At 50.2% G+C, this 16,333-nt stretch overlaps 1 protein-coding gene across 1 annotated transcript in view; it reads right to left on the bottom strand.

The window, feature by feature from the left end:
* Nucleotides 1–12,547, bottom strand: part of SHB (SH2 domain containing adaptor protein B) — a 134,910-nt gene extending 122,363 nt beyond the window's left edge. Inside the window, exon 1 of the mRNA XM_069576129.1 lies at nt 11,160–12,547. Coding sequence (XP_069432230.1) covers nt 11,160–11,870 — 711 coding nt within the window. The 5' untranslated portion in view covers nt 11,871–12,547. The remainder of the gene's footprint in view (nt 1–11,159) is intronic.
* Nucleotides 12,548–16,333: the final 3,786 nt, after the last annotated feature.

Below are 16,333 nucleotides of genomic sequence, written 5' to 3'. Positions count from 1 at the left end.
ACACTGGAGTACAGAAAACTTCTCTAAGCAGCACACTGGTTACCCTTTGTTAAACATCAATAATGATCCAGGAATAGAAAACAAACAATTCAGTGTAAACAACCAAAGCAATCACTGGATACAGGGGGGGACGGCAAATTACAAACTTGTAAAAAATATCCTGCAATCTAAATGGCAGGTAAGGGGCTGCCATCCTTAATCCACAAAGAGCTCGTATAAATCAACAAAATGATAAACCCTATGGCAGAAACGATGGACAGACAGAAATACACAGTTTTGGAAAGGAGACACCAGTGGTAAACATGCATATGCGCTAGTAACCCAAGAAGCTGCAAATTAAACTCAACTGCATTACAGTAAAGCAGGCAAAACTTGTAAGGCCTTTCTAGAACACAATTTGAAAGCCTGTATCAAAATTTGTACCTTCCTACTCAATTCTCCTCTGGGAATCAATCCCAGGGAAATAATCACAGACTTATTTATGCAAAGAATTAAGTTACAAAGATGTTCATTATAGCACTGTTACATTAGTGAAAACTAGGAAGAGCCTAAATAGGCAAATAGAATACTATACAGACATTAAATTTTTGTTGTTGAATGCTTAAAACAATGTAGACATCTTTCCATGTCATTAAGTGAAAAGTATGTAAATAGATACACACAATATTGATTTTTGTGAAGGAAAATACATACATACGTACAAGCACTGAAAAAGGTTAAATGGAAAAACAGTGAAATGTTAAAGCTGTTTCTTTGAATTGTAGAACTGAAGTTGGTTTCTATTTTAGTTTTGCTTATCTGCATTTTCTATACCAAACCTTGTCTTAGTTTTGTTGAAGGGGGAAAAAAAAGTTAACACAAAGTTAAAAGAGTTAACATTGGTGGTGGTCTAGTCACTAAGTCATGTCCAACTCTTGTGACCCCAGACTCCTCTATCCATGGGATTTCCCAGGCAAGAATACTGGAGTAGGCTGCCATTTCCTTCTCCAGGGGATCGGTGATCGAACCCACGTTCTCCTGTAATGCAAGCGGATTCTTTACGGCTGAGCCACTGAAATTTATTTTAAAAATCCAAGCTTACTGTTCTGAGGAACTGCCCAGAACACAGGCAGCTGGTATGTGCCCCCAACAGGAGGGCAGGTAGGGACATCATCATTCTGAGAATGCCACGCAGGCCCCAAACCACATGCATGGCTTTGGAATGCACCGGGGGGATTATAAGGCTGTCTGGCTTTCTAAGAGTGCATGTCCCAAAAAGCAAAGAAGCTTCACTTTGAAGAACTTTGGGGACATTTTCATTTTTAGAATTTAGCCTTGGCCTGGAGAAGCCAGGCAAGCTCCATTCCTCCTACTTCTGTTTGCCTCTCCCCCATAGCCCACGTCCTGGTGAGCCCCAGACAAGAAAGAACTTTCCCAGCAATCACAAATACCCTGCATTGAAATGTTCTGCTGAGCAAAACAGGCACGCTCCAGCCTCATATTCATCCTGCCCTAGTGCCGAGCTGAGGCAGACAACACCGCAGGTGGCCTCCTAGTTTAGAGAATTGGGGCAATTTTCAACCAGGAGAGGTGGCCCTTCACACCCAAGCCCCTGCCTCCTTCTTTTATCACGAGCAATTCCACTAGGTAATCTGGAGGCTCCGGCCACACCTGCTTGAACCCAGCAGGGCTCCCTTCCCTATTGCAGTCACTGCTGACGGGACCCCTTCTGTCTGGGATGCCCCATGTGCACCTTCCTCTGGACCCAGCTCCCAGATGACTTCCTCTTCCTGGTGGTTCTTCCCAGCCCCTGACAGAGGCTACTATGCTTCAGAGCACTTATGGCTCGTAGTCCCGGACTCACTTGCTGGATCAACCCTAGCTGGACTGTGACTGCACCGCTGGGGTCCTATTCATCTTGGCTAATGGCAATTCATCCTTCTAAATGCTCAAGTTAAAACCTGGAGTCATCGGCGACTCTCCTCCCCAATCAGATCTCATACTTCCTCTGTCAGGAAACCCTTTAGGATGCGTCCTGAATCTGGTCTCCTCTTATCACCTATCACCAGCGCCCCAGTTCCTGTGGCTAAAGGTCAACCCAGCTGGTCTCCTCCCATCTATTCTCCACTAGGCCACCAGAGTGATCCTTTTGAACCCCAAAAGCCAGATCATGTCATTGCTCTGTTTAGAACCTCCACTGACTTTCCATCTCACTTAGAGTTAAAGCGAGAAACCCTTTCAGCACCTCCAAGACCCAAAGCTCTCAGCCTTCCCATCCCAACTCATCTCAGACCTCTCATCTCCCCACTTCCTCCCCACCTGTTCCACTCAGTCATGCTGATCTCCCTGAAGCAGCCAGGCGTGCTCCTGCCTTGGACTTGTGCCCTGACTGTTCATTCTGCCTGGAATGTACTTCTCTCTGTGAGCCGTGTGAATCACACCATCACACCCTTTAGCAAAGCCCTCTGAGCATCCATCTGAAGCAGTTCTCCACCCCAAACTCAGGCCCACCCCAGTTTTACTCTTCTCTACACTCTACCCGACATACTATATTTGCTTGAATCCTCTCCTGAGAGGGCAAACTCAGGGGAGCATGAATGTTTATGTTTTCTCCACACCGTAGCCCCAGCATCTAAATAGAACAATAGCCAGCACGTAACCTACTCTCACGGAGAAGGCAATGGCACCCCACTCCAGTACTCTTGCCTGGAAAATCCCATGGATGGAGGAAGCCTGGTAGGCTGCAGTTCATGGGGTAATTAAGAGTCGGACACGACTGAGCAACTTCCCTTTCACTTTTCACTTTCATGCATTGGAGAAGGAAATGGCAACTCACTCTAGTGTTCTTGCCTGGACAATCCCAGGGACAGGGGAGCCTGGTGGGCTGCCGTCTATGGGGTCGCACAGAGTCGGACACGACTGAAGTGACTTAGCAGTAGCAGCAGCAGCAACCTACTCTCAACAATGTCTGTTCAATGAATGAAGAGAAAGGACTTGGCATGGCCTCTCATGGCCCAGCTGAGGACTTGGAGTCCAGCCTATAAGTGAAGGCCCAGCAGTACACCAGAAGTACCCATCTCCCCACCAACCCACCCACCTATCAAATCATTTTTCCACTCACTGGCCTCGGGAAACCCCTTTCTGACCATTACTCTAAAGTTTTGCTTGGAAAACTCAGGGCCTGAGTCATTCCCCAGGGCTCTGACTAATTCTTGCTCCACCCCTTGAACCCACCTCCAAGATCCTTCCTCTACAGCATAATGGGAAATCCAGAGAGAGTTCCCCTTGGAGAAAATGGAAAGGAACTGAATGATTTAGAGGAAAATTCAATTCTTCCTAGCTCATCAGTTGAGAAAGCGCAAACTCTCAGGAAGCCACTGCCTCCGAAAGTGAAACATTAATAGAAATATTACTGGAAAATACCAAACAGGAAGAGAAGGAAAATTCCATTGTGGAAGCAAGGTCCTCTGTCGATGTTCCTTAATGGTCTCAGTTACTTGTTTCAGAATCAAAACACAGAAAGAGCCGGAAATCAATCAGGCTGTCACCCTTCCTCTGGACTGGAGCTTTGGCCAAAACATCTCCACATCACCCCAGCACAAAGGGCATCAGACTCAGAACACAAGGTCAACAGCCTGGCCGCTGCGTTGGCTAGTACCTGCTATGAGGCAGGGCAAGCTCCATTCCTTCTGGGACCCTCAATATTTCCATCTATAAAATGGGGGTTACAGCACCTTCCTCAAAGAGTAACTCTGACAATTAAGTTAATTATGGGTGTGAAAGATTCTTTTAAGCTTTGGAATACTTATGCAAATGTAGGAATCTGTAGATCCTACAATGCTATCAGAGGAGATTCTTATAAGAGTTTAAGTCTAGCCACAAATAAAGCAGAGAAAATTAAGGCATGAGATTGTGCAGCCTGAGGTGGTATGGCACAGTGGTTCAAAACAAAGACCCTAAATCTGGCTTCAAGTCTCACCTCTGCCATTTACTGGCAAAGTGACCTTAGATAAGTTACTTAACCTCTCTGCCTCAGCTCTCTCATATGTAAAAGGGGAATGTCAATAACATCTACTCAAAGGACTTTGGTGAGCAGTATGACTGATTCTGCTCTTACGGAAAGCTCCTTCAACTCGAGTGACTACTCCTCCTTGATTCAAGTGCCTCCTCCTCCAAGAAGCCTTCCCTGCTTCTCTCAGTTGAAATGTACCTCCTCCTGACCCTACTTCTCCTTTAGTTCCATGGAGTCAAGGTTCTGCTCAGGACAGCTTCTGTGCCATGGATGGCTCCCAGCTCACCCACACCACTCTGCTTACAGATAAACTGCCACACAGAGCTGTGTGGTCCCTGTGTCCTCACCAGAAGATAAGCTCCTTTTGGGCAGGCACTACCCCTTCCCTGCTCATCCCTGTTATCCACACAGCTTCTGACAGTGGCCTGCATATGCAATTTCCCAGTCAACACAAGCCAAGCAAGGTATAAGGCAGGCAGGGTGGCAGATACCGCCGGCAGCCTGTCTCCATCCTGCAGGAACAGCCCCTGCTCAGAAAGTGGGCGAGATGCCACCATCAGCCAGCCAGCAATTCAGCTTTCTGCTTCAAAGCCACATATCCCAATTTATTTTCTAGGGCGCCGCCTGACCTCTCCCTTCACCACAGGCCACTACCACTTGGCTCTCCCATCACAAGAGGAGAAAGTCAACCCCAAGTGAAACTGCCCAAGGGAGCGCTTGACCACAGGCATGTTCAGCTTTGCTTAAATGACCAGAGGAACGCACACCTTTTCAAGTTTTCCTTTTAACCCCTATTTTATGGGTCAGAAATGCTTTGGGGTTGGGGAGAGGACAAGATCAAGGCTTGGGGGTTAAGTCTGGGGAAATCAGTTATGTTCTGAGGTGGTTAGATTAGAAGACAGTCATCTGCTCTCCTTCAAGGACACTTAGATTCTTTGTTGACAAGGGCCAAGGTACTGGGTTTTGGTTTTTTTTCCTTAAAAAAAGCGCACATGCAGGCTCGCCAGTCCTTCAATGAGAAGACATGACAGTTACAAGACACACGTTTTGTGCAGCTGTCCCTTGGGAAGTGCCAACTCTGCATGGAATTTCTCTATGAAATAACTCGGGTGCTGCATTAACATCTCATTTAGGGGACTCAGTGAGATGAGGGAAGGGGAGAGAAAAGCTGGCTCTGGGGCCCCTTTGGGGACCACCAAAGCCCAGACTGAAAGAGATGGGAATTGGGAGGGGGTGGTATAAGAGGAGGAACATTAAGGGGAAGAGGAGACATACAATGCACATTTCAGTAAATATCAGAGCTTTACTATCTCTATCTAAATCACTGAAAGGAGTTGAACAAATCGATAAAAAGCATACAGGCTTGTAATTCAGACTGAACAGGTGTAATTCTGGCCCTGTCATTTAGTAGTTTTGTGACATTAAGCAAATCAATACCTCTAAGCCTCAGTTTCTTTATCTGTGAAATGGGGCAATAGTACCCATGGTAGAGGAATAGCACTGAACTCCCTGATTAATGGCCTGCCTGTATTCCTACCCTCTGCCACAGGACTTCACAGCTTCCCCTCTCTCCCTGAATACTGGCTGGCCTTCTAACTTGCTTTGGTCAACAGAATGCAGCAGAAGGAACAGTAGGCCAGTTTCTAACTTCAAGAAACTGTATGGGTTTCTGTAATTTCTTGGAACCCTGCCACCATCATATGAACAAGGCTAACTTGCTGGACGATGAGAGATCACATGGAACAGAGCTGAACTGAGGCAGCCAAGGCCATCCTAAACCAAACAAGTATTACAGCCCAGCTAGGACTGGCAGGACTGCATACCCACTCCACACTGACCATAGATGCCTGAGTGAGCCAACTGAGGCCAGAAAAACTACTCAGTTGACTTGTGGGTTCATGGATAATAATAAAGACTTACCATTTAAATCAGGGGTTGGAAATTGCAGGCCACAGGCCAGCTGCCTATTTTTATAAATAAAGTTTTATTGAAACACAGCTATACTCTTTAATTTATATACTGTCTGTATGCTTTCAAGCTACAATGGCAGAGTTGAATAGTTGTGATGGGGGCTGTCTGGCCTACAAGCTAAAATTACTCACTAACTGATTCTTTTGCTAACCTCTGGTTTGCAATCAACGACTTTGGAGTAACTTGTGATGCAACGATAGCTAACAGATACAGTACCTAAACCCCTTCTAGGGTGACTGTGAAGATTAAATGATCAATTAAGTGGTCAGCCTGAAGCCTGGAGAATATATTTCTTTTCTGAGGAATCGATGGGAAAAACTGGATCTGATATGCAGCTTTTCTCTCACACTACTTTCAACGGACAGGACTTCAAAGTGCTCCAAGCCAAACCACAGCTACCAAGCTTGGTCCTTACTTTTTCAATCAATTACTTTCTAAGAACTGGAGAATGTGGCTATTAACCAAATGGAAAATGACTCTCAGCTTATGCTTCACCCTGGCTTCAATCAAGCTACACATCAATGATTTGATGTGAAAAGGACACAAAGACCCCAATTCCCAACTCCTCCAAAAGATACATGAGACATTCTCTTGTTTTGCGGCTCCAACCTCACTCTACAATTCCCCCACCACACCCGCCTTTCAGAGCCTCCATCCACTCTCTTGGCACCAGCTTCTACCTGGAGAAGCTCAAATGCCACCACCTCATGAAAGCCCTCCTTGAATTCGTAGACAGAGTTGTGAATTCCTCAGCCCTCTGCACGCACTGCTGTTCTGGCATGCCTCACATTGTGACACTGCTTCACTGCCCAACTGTCTCCCAGGCTAGATCTTAAAAAGCTCATGTTCAACTGCAGACTGAGAAGCTTCCCTCTTGGAAAAACTCGCCACCACTTATTTCTCTGTGAGGTTCCCCCTGCCTCGCATGCTGCTCAGAAACTGTTTGCTGAGTATTGAAAAAAAAAAAAAAAGTTGAACGTGATATTATTTATTTCTTTGGAAGCATGTTATTTAACTCAACTCTGTGGATGCTGACAAAATACAAAGTGTTGGTACACATCAGCATGTATTTAAACTTGGGAAACTGATGTCATGGTGCATCTCAACTTTCTCAGTTGCAATGGAAACATTTACTTAATTATGATAAAAGAAACAAGACTTCAGCAGAAAACATAAGTGGATAACACTTGTCTGGCTGCACATAAGGAGACCTACCAAGTTACTGGCCTCTTTGTCATCATTATTTTTTTTTTATAAAGACAACCTGAGGGGATAATATTTCTACCTACTAAAGTTTTGTATTTTCTTCCCAGGAGCTCAGGCCCTCCCTGTCTCTCACTGGGACTATATTGTAATTGCCTCCCAACTCCAAACCCATCAACCTCAGATTGCAGCAGCTTATAGACTGGGATGCTCCTCAACCATGGCTCTGAGCCTATTCTTTTCCTGATTCAACAGTCTTCCAGGCTTTCCCTGTGGGGTCCAAACTCAGGCCCCCACCTATCTCACACTGTCATCTCTCATTTCTCAAGTGAGGCCCACTGCAAGAAAGCTTTCATTTCCAAAAACACTCCCCCGTTAAGGTATTATCTATATACATGCACACATACGCCAACACACAGACATACATGCATGCACACACAGATGCATGTACACAGCACATACACCTAAGGGCTCCCATAGGCTGCAGTCAGCCTTTCCTTGCACTGAAATTCCACTTCCATCCCTAGATCCAACTCAAAGCTGCCTCCTAGGTGAAGATCTCACTGAATTCCCAAAGACAAAAACACTGGGAAACAAATGATGAAAAGGTGACGGGGGTCAGCAGCCTTCAGAGGCTTAGGCCAAAAATTTCTGCCAAGTCTTTTTGCAGCCTTTATTCCTTCCCCCTAGCTTGTCCTTGTACTGAGAGATCTCTGAGAGCAAAATATGTGCTGGGTAAAAGTTGGTTAAATTGAAAACAGACTCTGTCTTCCATGTGAGTCTAAAAGGGAAACTACTCTAAACTGGAGACTGGCTGGTAGCAAGGTATATGTAGCCAGGTGTGTATGCGCCCCGGGATTCACCTAGGAGAACAGGAGGATGCCTAAGTATGTGTCAGAAGGGGGCACAGGTACTGAGGGGGGCAGAAGGGCCCCCAAGATAAAGGTGGGTGGGGGTTGGCGATGGAGGCCCTGAAAGGAGGATTTGCGGACACAGCTCCTAGTCCCACGCCACAGTAACTCTCAACATAGGCCGACATTAAAACACAGGTCCCCACACAGCTGGGGCATTCAGCAGCCCTATGGGTACTTGTTCTATTCCCTAACAACTGATAAGAGGAAGCTGGGCTAGAGATTAAGTGGGCTAGGAGTACGTTTTCCTGGATCCGTGGGTGAGCGGCAGAAGGCGGACTCTAGTGTGTTCAGGGCTGGACCTGCAGTGTCCCTGACTTCCAAAAGCTGTCTGGCTGCAAATAATGTGAAAACCAGGCTACCGCCTGGCAGTTTGACCAGGAATGCAGGTTAGGTATTGGCCCCCAACTAGGTGGCAGCCCCACAGAGGGCAGAGATGAAGAGGGCACCCGGAGTCTCTGTATCCCAAAGCAACTCCAACCAGAAGACCCAGAGGGAGGGTTATGAAGCCACTGTTGCGCGGGTGTGGTCCCAGGATCAGCTGCAAAAGATCACCTGAGAATTTGTTAAAGATACACCTTCTCAGGCCCCATGTGTTTTAACGAGTCCTCCAGGTGGTAGTTTGAGAACTACTGCATAGTATGACCCTCTCTGTTTCTTCCTCTTACTCGCAAGAAAGAACATCTGGCAGTTGCAATCCCTCTGACTCGGAAGATGGCAACAACCTCTTAAAAAGATCAAAGGGCTCAAAGTCACAATCTAGTAGGTGAAGAGCACTCCAGAGAGATATTTTTTAAAGAAACCATATCTGCTCATATGATTCAACAGCTAAATCTCCTCGCTGTGCTTAGGTAACAAGGTTCTCCCCGACCCAGGACCTCCTGCCCCTCTGGGGTCCTGCCCAACTCTAACCTTTCAATTCCTGCCACAAGGCCTTTACCTACAATCCCCTAGAGCACCAGGTTCTCTTCTGCAGCCAACCATAACAGTGGTCCTCCCTGGCCACCTCCCATTAAGCCCTGCCATCACAGCATTCAACATGTACACCGCAGCCTGAACCACAGTAGTCACTGGACCCTACTCCAGGGCCCAGCAGAGGGGAACAAAGAACTGTAAGAAACATCTGGTGGAACTAAGCCAAGTTTTCAACACACTTAACACTCCAGCTATTAAACTTAGTATTCCTCAGTATTTGAAATAGTCTTATTTATAGTTAGGAAAAAACATTTACTAAAGTTTTGAAAACCATAAAGGAAGATTCTAGTGAGTAGGCAGAACCACAAGCAGCAGGAGAGAAAGGAGATTTGCCCACCTGGGAGGTGGTCATGGAATAACAAGGGAATGGTGGGATCTCTCTGGAGAGCTAGGTTAGGCCATCCTTCCATTTCCAGGGACTCCAGGTTCTCCCAGATCAGCACCTAGCCAAGCCTGGGCCACACAGAAGGCAGCAGGGAGCCTCTCTGTTGTCTCCCTTACAGATGGCCCACAAACCCATAATCCTGGGGGCTCTCGGAGAAACCTCCTCTGCCCACAAGGCAGCACCAAGGTGGCCACCTGGCTCCTAGCTCTTGTCATTTAGGTGTGGCACCCCAAGTGCTTAGGAAGGCCAGAGTCTATGCAGATGCGTCCTCAAACTGGACCCAGAGGGAAGTGGAATCCATAGGTTACCCATGCTGCCTTCAACAGACCCAGCAGGAGGCAGAGGTATGCTAGGGGGACCTGGGACCCTGGGGAGGGGAAGTCAGGCAGAAAAATTCAGGAGGGGCACCGGCTTCCTTCTCCTGCCTGGAAAACAAAAAGTTCCCTTCCCAAGTACCAGCTGGGAGGTAGGGGCCTGTCTCCCTCCTGTCTGGAAATCCAATCCTAAAAGAAACTCAGACTCTATCAGTTTCCCCCAGCCCACATCTGGGTGAAAAGTTTACCTTTGGGAGAAAGCAGGGCGGTGCCAGAGAACGAGAGGGACAGCCGTCTGATAGCCATCACAGGGCACTGGGCCTCAGATGTAATGAAAGCACTGCCTTCCACCAAAAGTAGACAGAACAAGTATTATTTTATGGGGGAAAGGAGGGTGTCACAGGAGTGTGAAGGGGGAGGAGAGGGCCCAGTCTGGCTGTAATTAACTAGACTGCTCCAAAGGTCCGGGGGATCAAGATAGTCTGATCTGTTAGGGAGGAGAGTGTACAAAATCGTCCCCCTCATCCTTGGGGCTATAAAGGGTAAGGTCAGGATGGAAGATGAGGATGGGAGGGGTGGTCTCCTTCCAGCTGGCCCGGTAGGCGGACCCCTCCCGGGCCGGGCTGGAGGAACTGACAGGTCGAAGTGGAGCGCTCTTGTAGACCAGCGCACTTCAACCGGAAAAGCACGCGTGGGGGTTGGAGGGTGGGGGGCGTGTTTCCCGGTACAGCTCCAGTACAAAAGGCTGCCCCATTTGGAAACCTGGCTCGGGGGGTGGGGCAGGGCAGGGCATTTAGAGGGATTTACATATATCCGTTCAGAGACAGCCGGTCTGGATCTGCCAACGAAAATGTGTAATATCCGGCGGGTCCCTTCCCAGCTCTAGACTTCAGTTCCCATCTATAAAGTCAGGGGCGGGAGGAACAGGGGTAGACAAGAATAAACACTCTCCTAAATACTTGGAGAAGGAAATGGCAACCCACTCCAGTATTCTTGCCTGGAAAATCCCATGGACGGAGGAGCCTGGCGGGCTACAGTGCATGGGGTCGCAAAGAGCCAGACATGATTGAGCCACTCACACTTTAAATACGTAAGGGCTCTGACTCTCTGACTTTCCTCCTCGAGGGGCTGGTTGGCTGTCTCTTGGACCAGGCTGGGCAGAGAGCTCTCTGGTCAGGATACTTCCAAGAGGGCACCTGGCTGGGAAGCAGCAGCGTTAAGACACTGTCAGGAGGCCAATGATCGGGGACAAAGCGCGTGCAAGGAGGCAGAATTTGGTAGCATCGTGGGAGGCCTGACCTCGGGTCCTAGCTCGAAGTGGACGTAGGAACTCAAAACTAGAGCGGTGCCTCAGTTTCCCCGTGCGCACAGTGGCTCTGGAACCTCTAGTGAGGCCAAGGGCGCCTTACCTTGTCCTTCTTGCCGGCACCGCTCTCCTCCGCGGCTGAGGCGCCGCACTTGTTGAGCAGTTTCTTGCCTCCGCAGGCCGTTGGGCTCCAGGTGCGGCCGCCGGAGCAGGCGCCCCCTGGGGGGTCCCCGGCACAGCCCGCGGCGCTCTCCACCTTAATGAGGCGATGCTTCGGGGAGATGTAGCGCACTTCGGCCGGGGTGGTGGGCCGCCGCTCGCTGCTGCTGCGGTAGAGGTGCGGGGAGCCAGAGGACGAGGACGAGGACGCGGCGGCGCCCGCGCCGGAGGAGGCACAGCAGCAGCCCGCGGCGCCCGACGCGGACGACGCGGAAAAGGCGCGCTGGCTCCCACCCGGCTCCCCGCCGCCGCAGTAGTCCAGGCGGCACATGGCGCGCAATTTGCGCAGCGACGAGCCGGGCCCGTTGTAGGGGTCCTCAAAGTCGCGCTCCTTCTGTGCGCGGTAGGCGCGGATGAGGTCGCTGGTGCTGCCGCTGTCGTCGGGCAGCGATCCCGACGAGGCCGAGAAGCAGGAGGCGGCGGCGGTACCGCAGGACGCGGAGGCAGCCGCGGGGGCCTGCGGCACGGCCTGGGGGGGCTGCGAGGGCCGCTCGCCTCGGCGCCGCTGCTCGCGGTAGTCGGGCCGCGGCGGTTGCGGGGGGCTCTTGGTCTTGCTGTTGCCCAAGCTGAAGTACTTGTTCAGCCACTTGGCCATGGCGAGAGGCCGCCTAGGGCCGCGGCGCGGGAGCCGGGTCCGCCGCCGCGGCCATTCGGGGGGCAGCGATGCCGCCCAGGTCCCTCGGCGCCCCGGCCCCGGCCCCGGCGAGGGGCGTCCGGGGCGCCCGCTCCCGACGCCAAGTTCAAGTTCTCTCCGCTGCCTCCTGCCGGCCGCTCCCCGGCTCCGGCAGCTGCAGCACCGCCCTCCGCCTCCGCCGCGCGCCGCCCGGGCTTTGGATCTCCTGCCCCTTGAGGGCGCGTCTCATGGGATCCCCGCCGCGGCCCCACGGATAGCAAAAGGCCCGGGCGCCCCCCGGCTCCTCAGACGCTCTGGCCGTGCGCTCTGCCACGGAGCGCGCTCCTGTCCCGTCGGAACCGCAGCCTCCGCCTCGGCCGGGATCCGCGGCTGCTGCTGGAACTTGTCGGCGTCCTCAGCGCCCCCGGCCCCGACTTCCTTCCCGAGAGCGCTGGAGCGAGCTCGGCCCCTGGCCGGCGAGCAATCGGGCCGGAGAGCAAGCGAGCGATGGAGGGAGGGAGGCAGCCGGCGCCCGCCCGAGCCCGCGCGCCCGTGCCCGTCCCGGCGGCGCCTGCCGCTGCCGCTGTCGCCGCCTCCCGAACCGCCGCGTGTGTGACACTCGGGCCGCCAGAGCCCGCCCCGCCCCGCGGCCCCGCCCTCCCCGGGCCCGCGCGCGCCCCGCCCCCAGCCCGCCCTCTCAGACCCCGCCCCGCCCACCCCCACGCGCCCTGCAGCCAGACCTCGGCCCTGGCCCCGCCCTCTAGAGCCCCGGTTCTGGACAGCAGCAGCTCTCCCCTTCAGCACGCGCCACCTCCTGCGGCCGCCTCGGCGCCAGCCCCTGGGTCGCGCCTGAGGGCGCCGGGGTCCCGCGGCGCAGCTGGCCCCGCCTCGCTTGCCGCCCGCCACCGCCTTGGGCGAGAGATTGCCAGCCTAAACCTGCAGCGTGTAGAGGCCAAACCTTCCCCACCCCGGCACTCGAGCGTTCTGTTCTCCAGGGATCCCCACTTTAGGGGACAAGGGGCATTTTTAGTCTACGGCGTGACCCTCTTAGAGGAAATGCGGTGCCGAGACCCTTAGGAACAAGGTGTCTATTCTCTGCTTAAACGGAAGAAGACTTCGGTTCAACTCTCTGCCAGACCTTCGGAGGATTCTTTATGCAAATGAGCTCTTTAGCCATCCGGACAACGAATGCGACCTGGATCGTCTGCAGGGGCCTGGCCCCTCACCAGTTGGAAAGCCAAGCTAAGGGGAGATCGGAATGTTTGCTTACCTTTTCACCTCTGAGGAAGTCTTGGCTTTTACCCTGATCAGTGTCAATCTGGCAGAGCTAGCTGTGGGAATGTTTAATGCCTAAAATTGTAGGAGCTAGCAACACTCCATTTAATCCAGGGCCCTCATTTTACTGATGGAGAAATTGAGGCTCGGAAGGAGGTCACTCAGGTGGGTCTGGATGTCAGTTCCTGGTCTGGTGGTGCCAAAATTGTGTCATTTCCACTCGTCTCTACTTTGCAATTTAAGATCGTCCTCTGATTATTAAAATGAGGAAACTGAGGCCGAGGGAGGAGCACAGTTTGCTCAGGAAGGCTTTTCCCGAGAGGAGAATACGTTCTGTGGAGACAAAAGAGTTAACTGCCTCTAGAGCCGGTGCTCCTTTGCCGGTGCTCATTTGAATTTGGCTGATCAAGCCCCAGACTATGACATACAGTTAAGGTGTAAGACTGAGAAATTCTCAAAGAATGCTGATTTATTAGGATGATAGTCCAAATCATTATCTCCACTTGCAACCTGCATATTACAAATGGGCTTTGGGGAAATCTGTTTCCTGTATCCTGCAGGAAAAGCAGGACCTTTTAGGGCAGGGAGCAAGGTCAGTGGCTTCTCTGGCCAGGACTGGAGGTGGAGTTCAAAAGAGCAGTTTGAGGCTCTTAGGTAGGTAGGGCCTCTTCCCCTGCCTAAGGCCACAGTGGGGAAGTGGCAAAACCAGGAGTCCAACTGGGATCTTACTCTGAAGCCTGAGCTCTGTCCACTCAGCCACCCACTGTAATCCAGTGGAATTGACTGCAAACTGTCCCTTTAGGATCAGGCTATTCACTCTTGCCCTCTGGTGAGACAGGACTGTAATCATCTATGAGCCAGTTAAATTTTACAAACCCAATATATGACACACAGCCATATATTACCAACTACACAGCCCCTTCATTGCCTGAGATCTACCTATTTGGAATTTCATAGGAAATAACCTAGGATGTGGGGTGTTTGTGTATGGTATCTGGGGATGGTGGGAGGACCCAGAAGTTGACCTGGACTAAAATGTTTATTTTAAATGTCCCTGGATTTAACTATCTCAAATTACCCTTTAAATCATTCCTCTACTTTATAAGCACTTAATTATCCCGCAAGTAAGGGAAGCTCAAATAGAAAACCTGAGGGGTGAGGATATCCTCCCTGTGAATCCCACCTTTCAACCAACCACAAATCCTCTCCTACTCCCTCCCTTCCTATCTCTGCTTCCAGTTTTAGGAAGGAGGAATTGTCAGATGCTGGCAACAGGCCAGGCCACCCTGGGCAAGACAGGCTTCTCCACCATCTAGAAACTTGTTGCCTGCATGTGGGTTGCACATGCCTTTTCCAAAAGTTTAGGAAGAGAAGTTATATTTCACAACCTATTTTTTCCATTTCACTTTCAGTGGGCCATGGGGTCAGACCCGCTTTTCCATGTGATGTCTCTGCTGGGGTATAATTTGCAAGCCAGAATTATTATAATGCTATAGTATTATGCCAAAAACTTCCAGAGCACTTGTGTATCTGCTTAGCCCCTACACATTCTGTATATAATTAACCCTCCTCAGCATCCCTACAATCTGGTATTATTCCCAGTTTACAGATGGGGTAACTGGCCTAAAGTAGTATTTATTTCAAGCAGGCAAAAAAAACCACATGGGTGTTTTTCTTTGGGAACTAATAGCGACATCTTGCAAAACTCAGAGTCAGAAATAATCACTGTGAAAAGAAACAGAAAATTTCCTGAAGGATGATGTTGGAGAAGCACTGTGTCAAATGGCTAGAGGAGAGGGGAACTTGTAAGAAAAGGATCAGAGCACTACAGATGGTTAAGCTAGATAGACTCTTTTTAGAAAGCCAGTGACCCCATTTCACAGGGAGAAACCTGGGACCAATGAAGAGAAGAGATTGAATCAGGAGGCACCACTGGGATTGACACCCAGTCTCTTTGGTATCACAAATTTAACCCTATGCCTGTCATTCTTGGCACTTTTTCCTTCAAATCCCCCTGCCTGCCTCCTTGTCCCTAGTTTTCTTATTGGAGGGGTTGGGTATGCTCCTTTCTGTTTCTGCCCTGTTTCAATTTCTCACTTTTCTCTGCACCCTCAATATCTGGAGGTATGCTCTGCCATTGGTAAAGGCCTGGAAAAATGGTGCCACCAACCCAACAGATTCATCTACTTTTTCAGTTCATTTCATCAAATGTTGCTATGTACCTGCCCAGGAGTCTGAGCTAGAAGCATGGATTCCAGAGTCATTAATCCTCAGTGAACATCTGAAACAAATCCCTCAGTCATTCTTGACACCTTTTTTTTTTTACTCCTGCTCCATCCAACCATGAGCAAAGAATATGCAGAATCCTACCATGTTTCACCACCTCCACTGCTTCCATCCTGGTCCAACTCCTAAATCTCTTGACCGAATCATTGCAAGTGTCTCTCACCCATTTCCCTGTTTCTCTCTCAGAACAGCAGCTGGTAATCCCATTAAAAATGAATCTGGGGAGTTCCCTGGTGGTCCATTGGCTAAGACTCCATACTCCCAATGCAGGGAGCCTGGGTTTGATCCCTGGTCAGGGATCCCACATGCAGCAACTAAAAGATCCTGCATGCTACAACTAAGACTTGGCACAGTCAAATAAGTAAATAAAAATAAATATTTTTTAATGTATTAAAAAATGATCCTGATTATATCTCTCTTCTCTCTTCAATGAGTAATGAGTTTATGTACTCAGTCATGTCCAACTCTTTGCAACTCCATGACTGTAGCCCACTAGGCTCCTCTGTCTGTGGGATTTCCCAGGCAAGAATAGTGGAGTGGGTTGCCTTTTCCTTCTCCAGGGGATCTTCCTGACCCAAGGATCAAACCCATGTCTCCTGCATGCAGGCATTCTTGACCTGCTTAGCCATTGGGAAAGTCCTCCGCTCAAATCTCCCATCAAATCCCCATTTCCCTAAGAATAAGTGTCAAAATCCTTATAGTGGCCCATAAGACCTCAGATGACATAGTTCTCTTAAATTCCTGACTTCATCTTCTACTGTCCTCTCTCTTGCCCCAAACAGGTAGCCTCTTGGGTATTTCTTGACCATCTCTCAGGTTGGGTCTTTGCACTACATCTCTGCCTGGAATAGCTTCCTCCAGCTGGCCCCTGGTTCAACATTCAT

Source organism: Ovis canadensis, chromosome 2 (assembly GCF_042477335.2).
Source record: "Ovis canadensis isolate MfBH-ARS-UI-01 breed Bighorn chromosome 2, ARS-UI_OviCan_v2, whole genome shotgun sequence".
Taxonomy (NCBI): Eukaryota; Metazoa; Chordata; class Mammalia; order Artiodactyla; family Bovidae; genus Ovis; species Ovis canadensis.
Note: the sequence above shows the minus strand (reverse complement) of the source record. Positions and strands in the feature narration are given on the sequence as shown.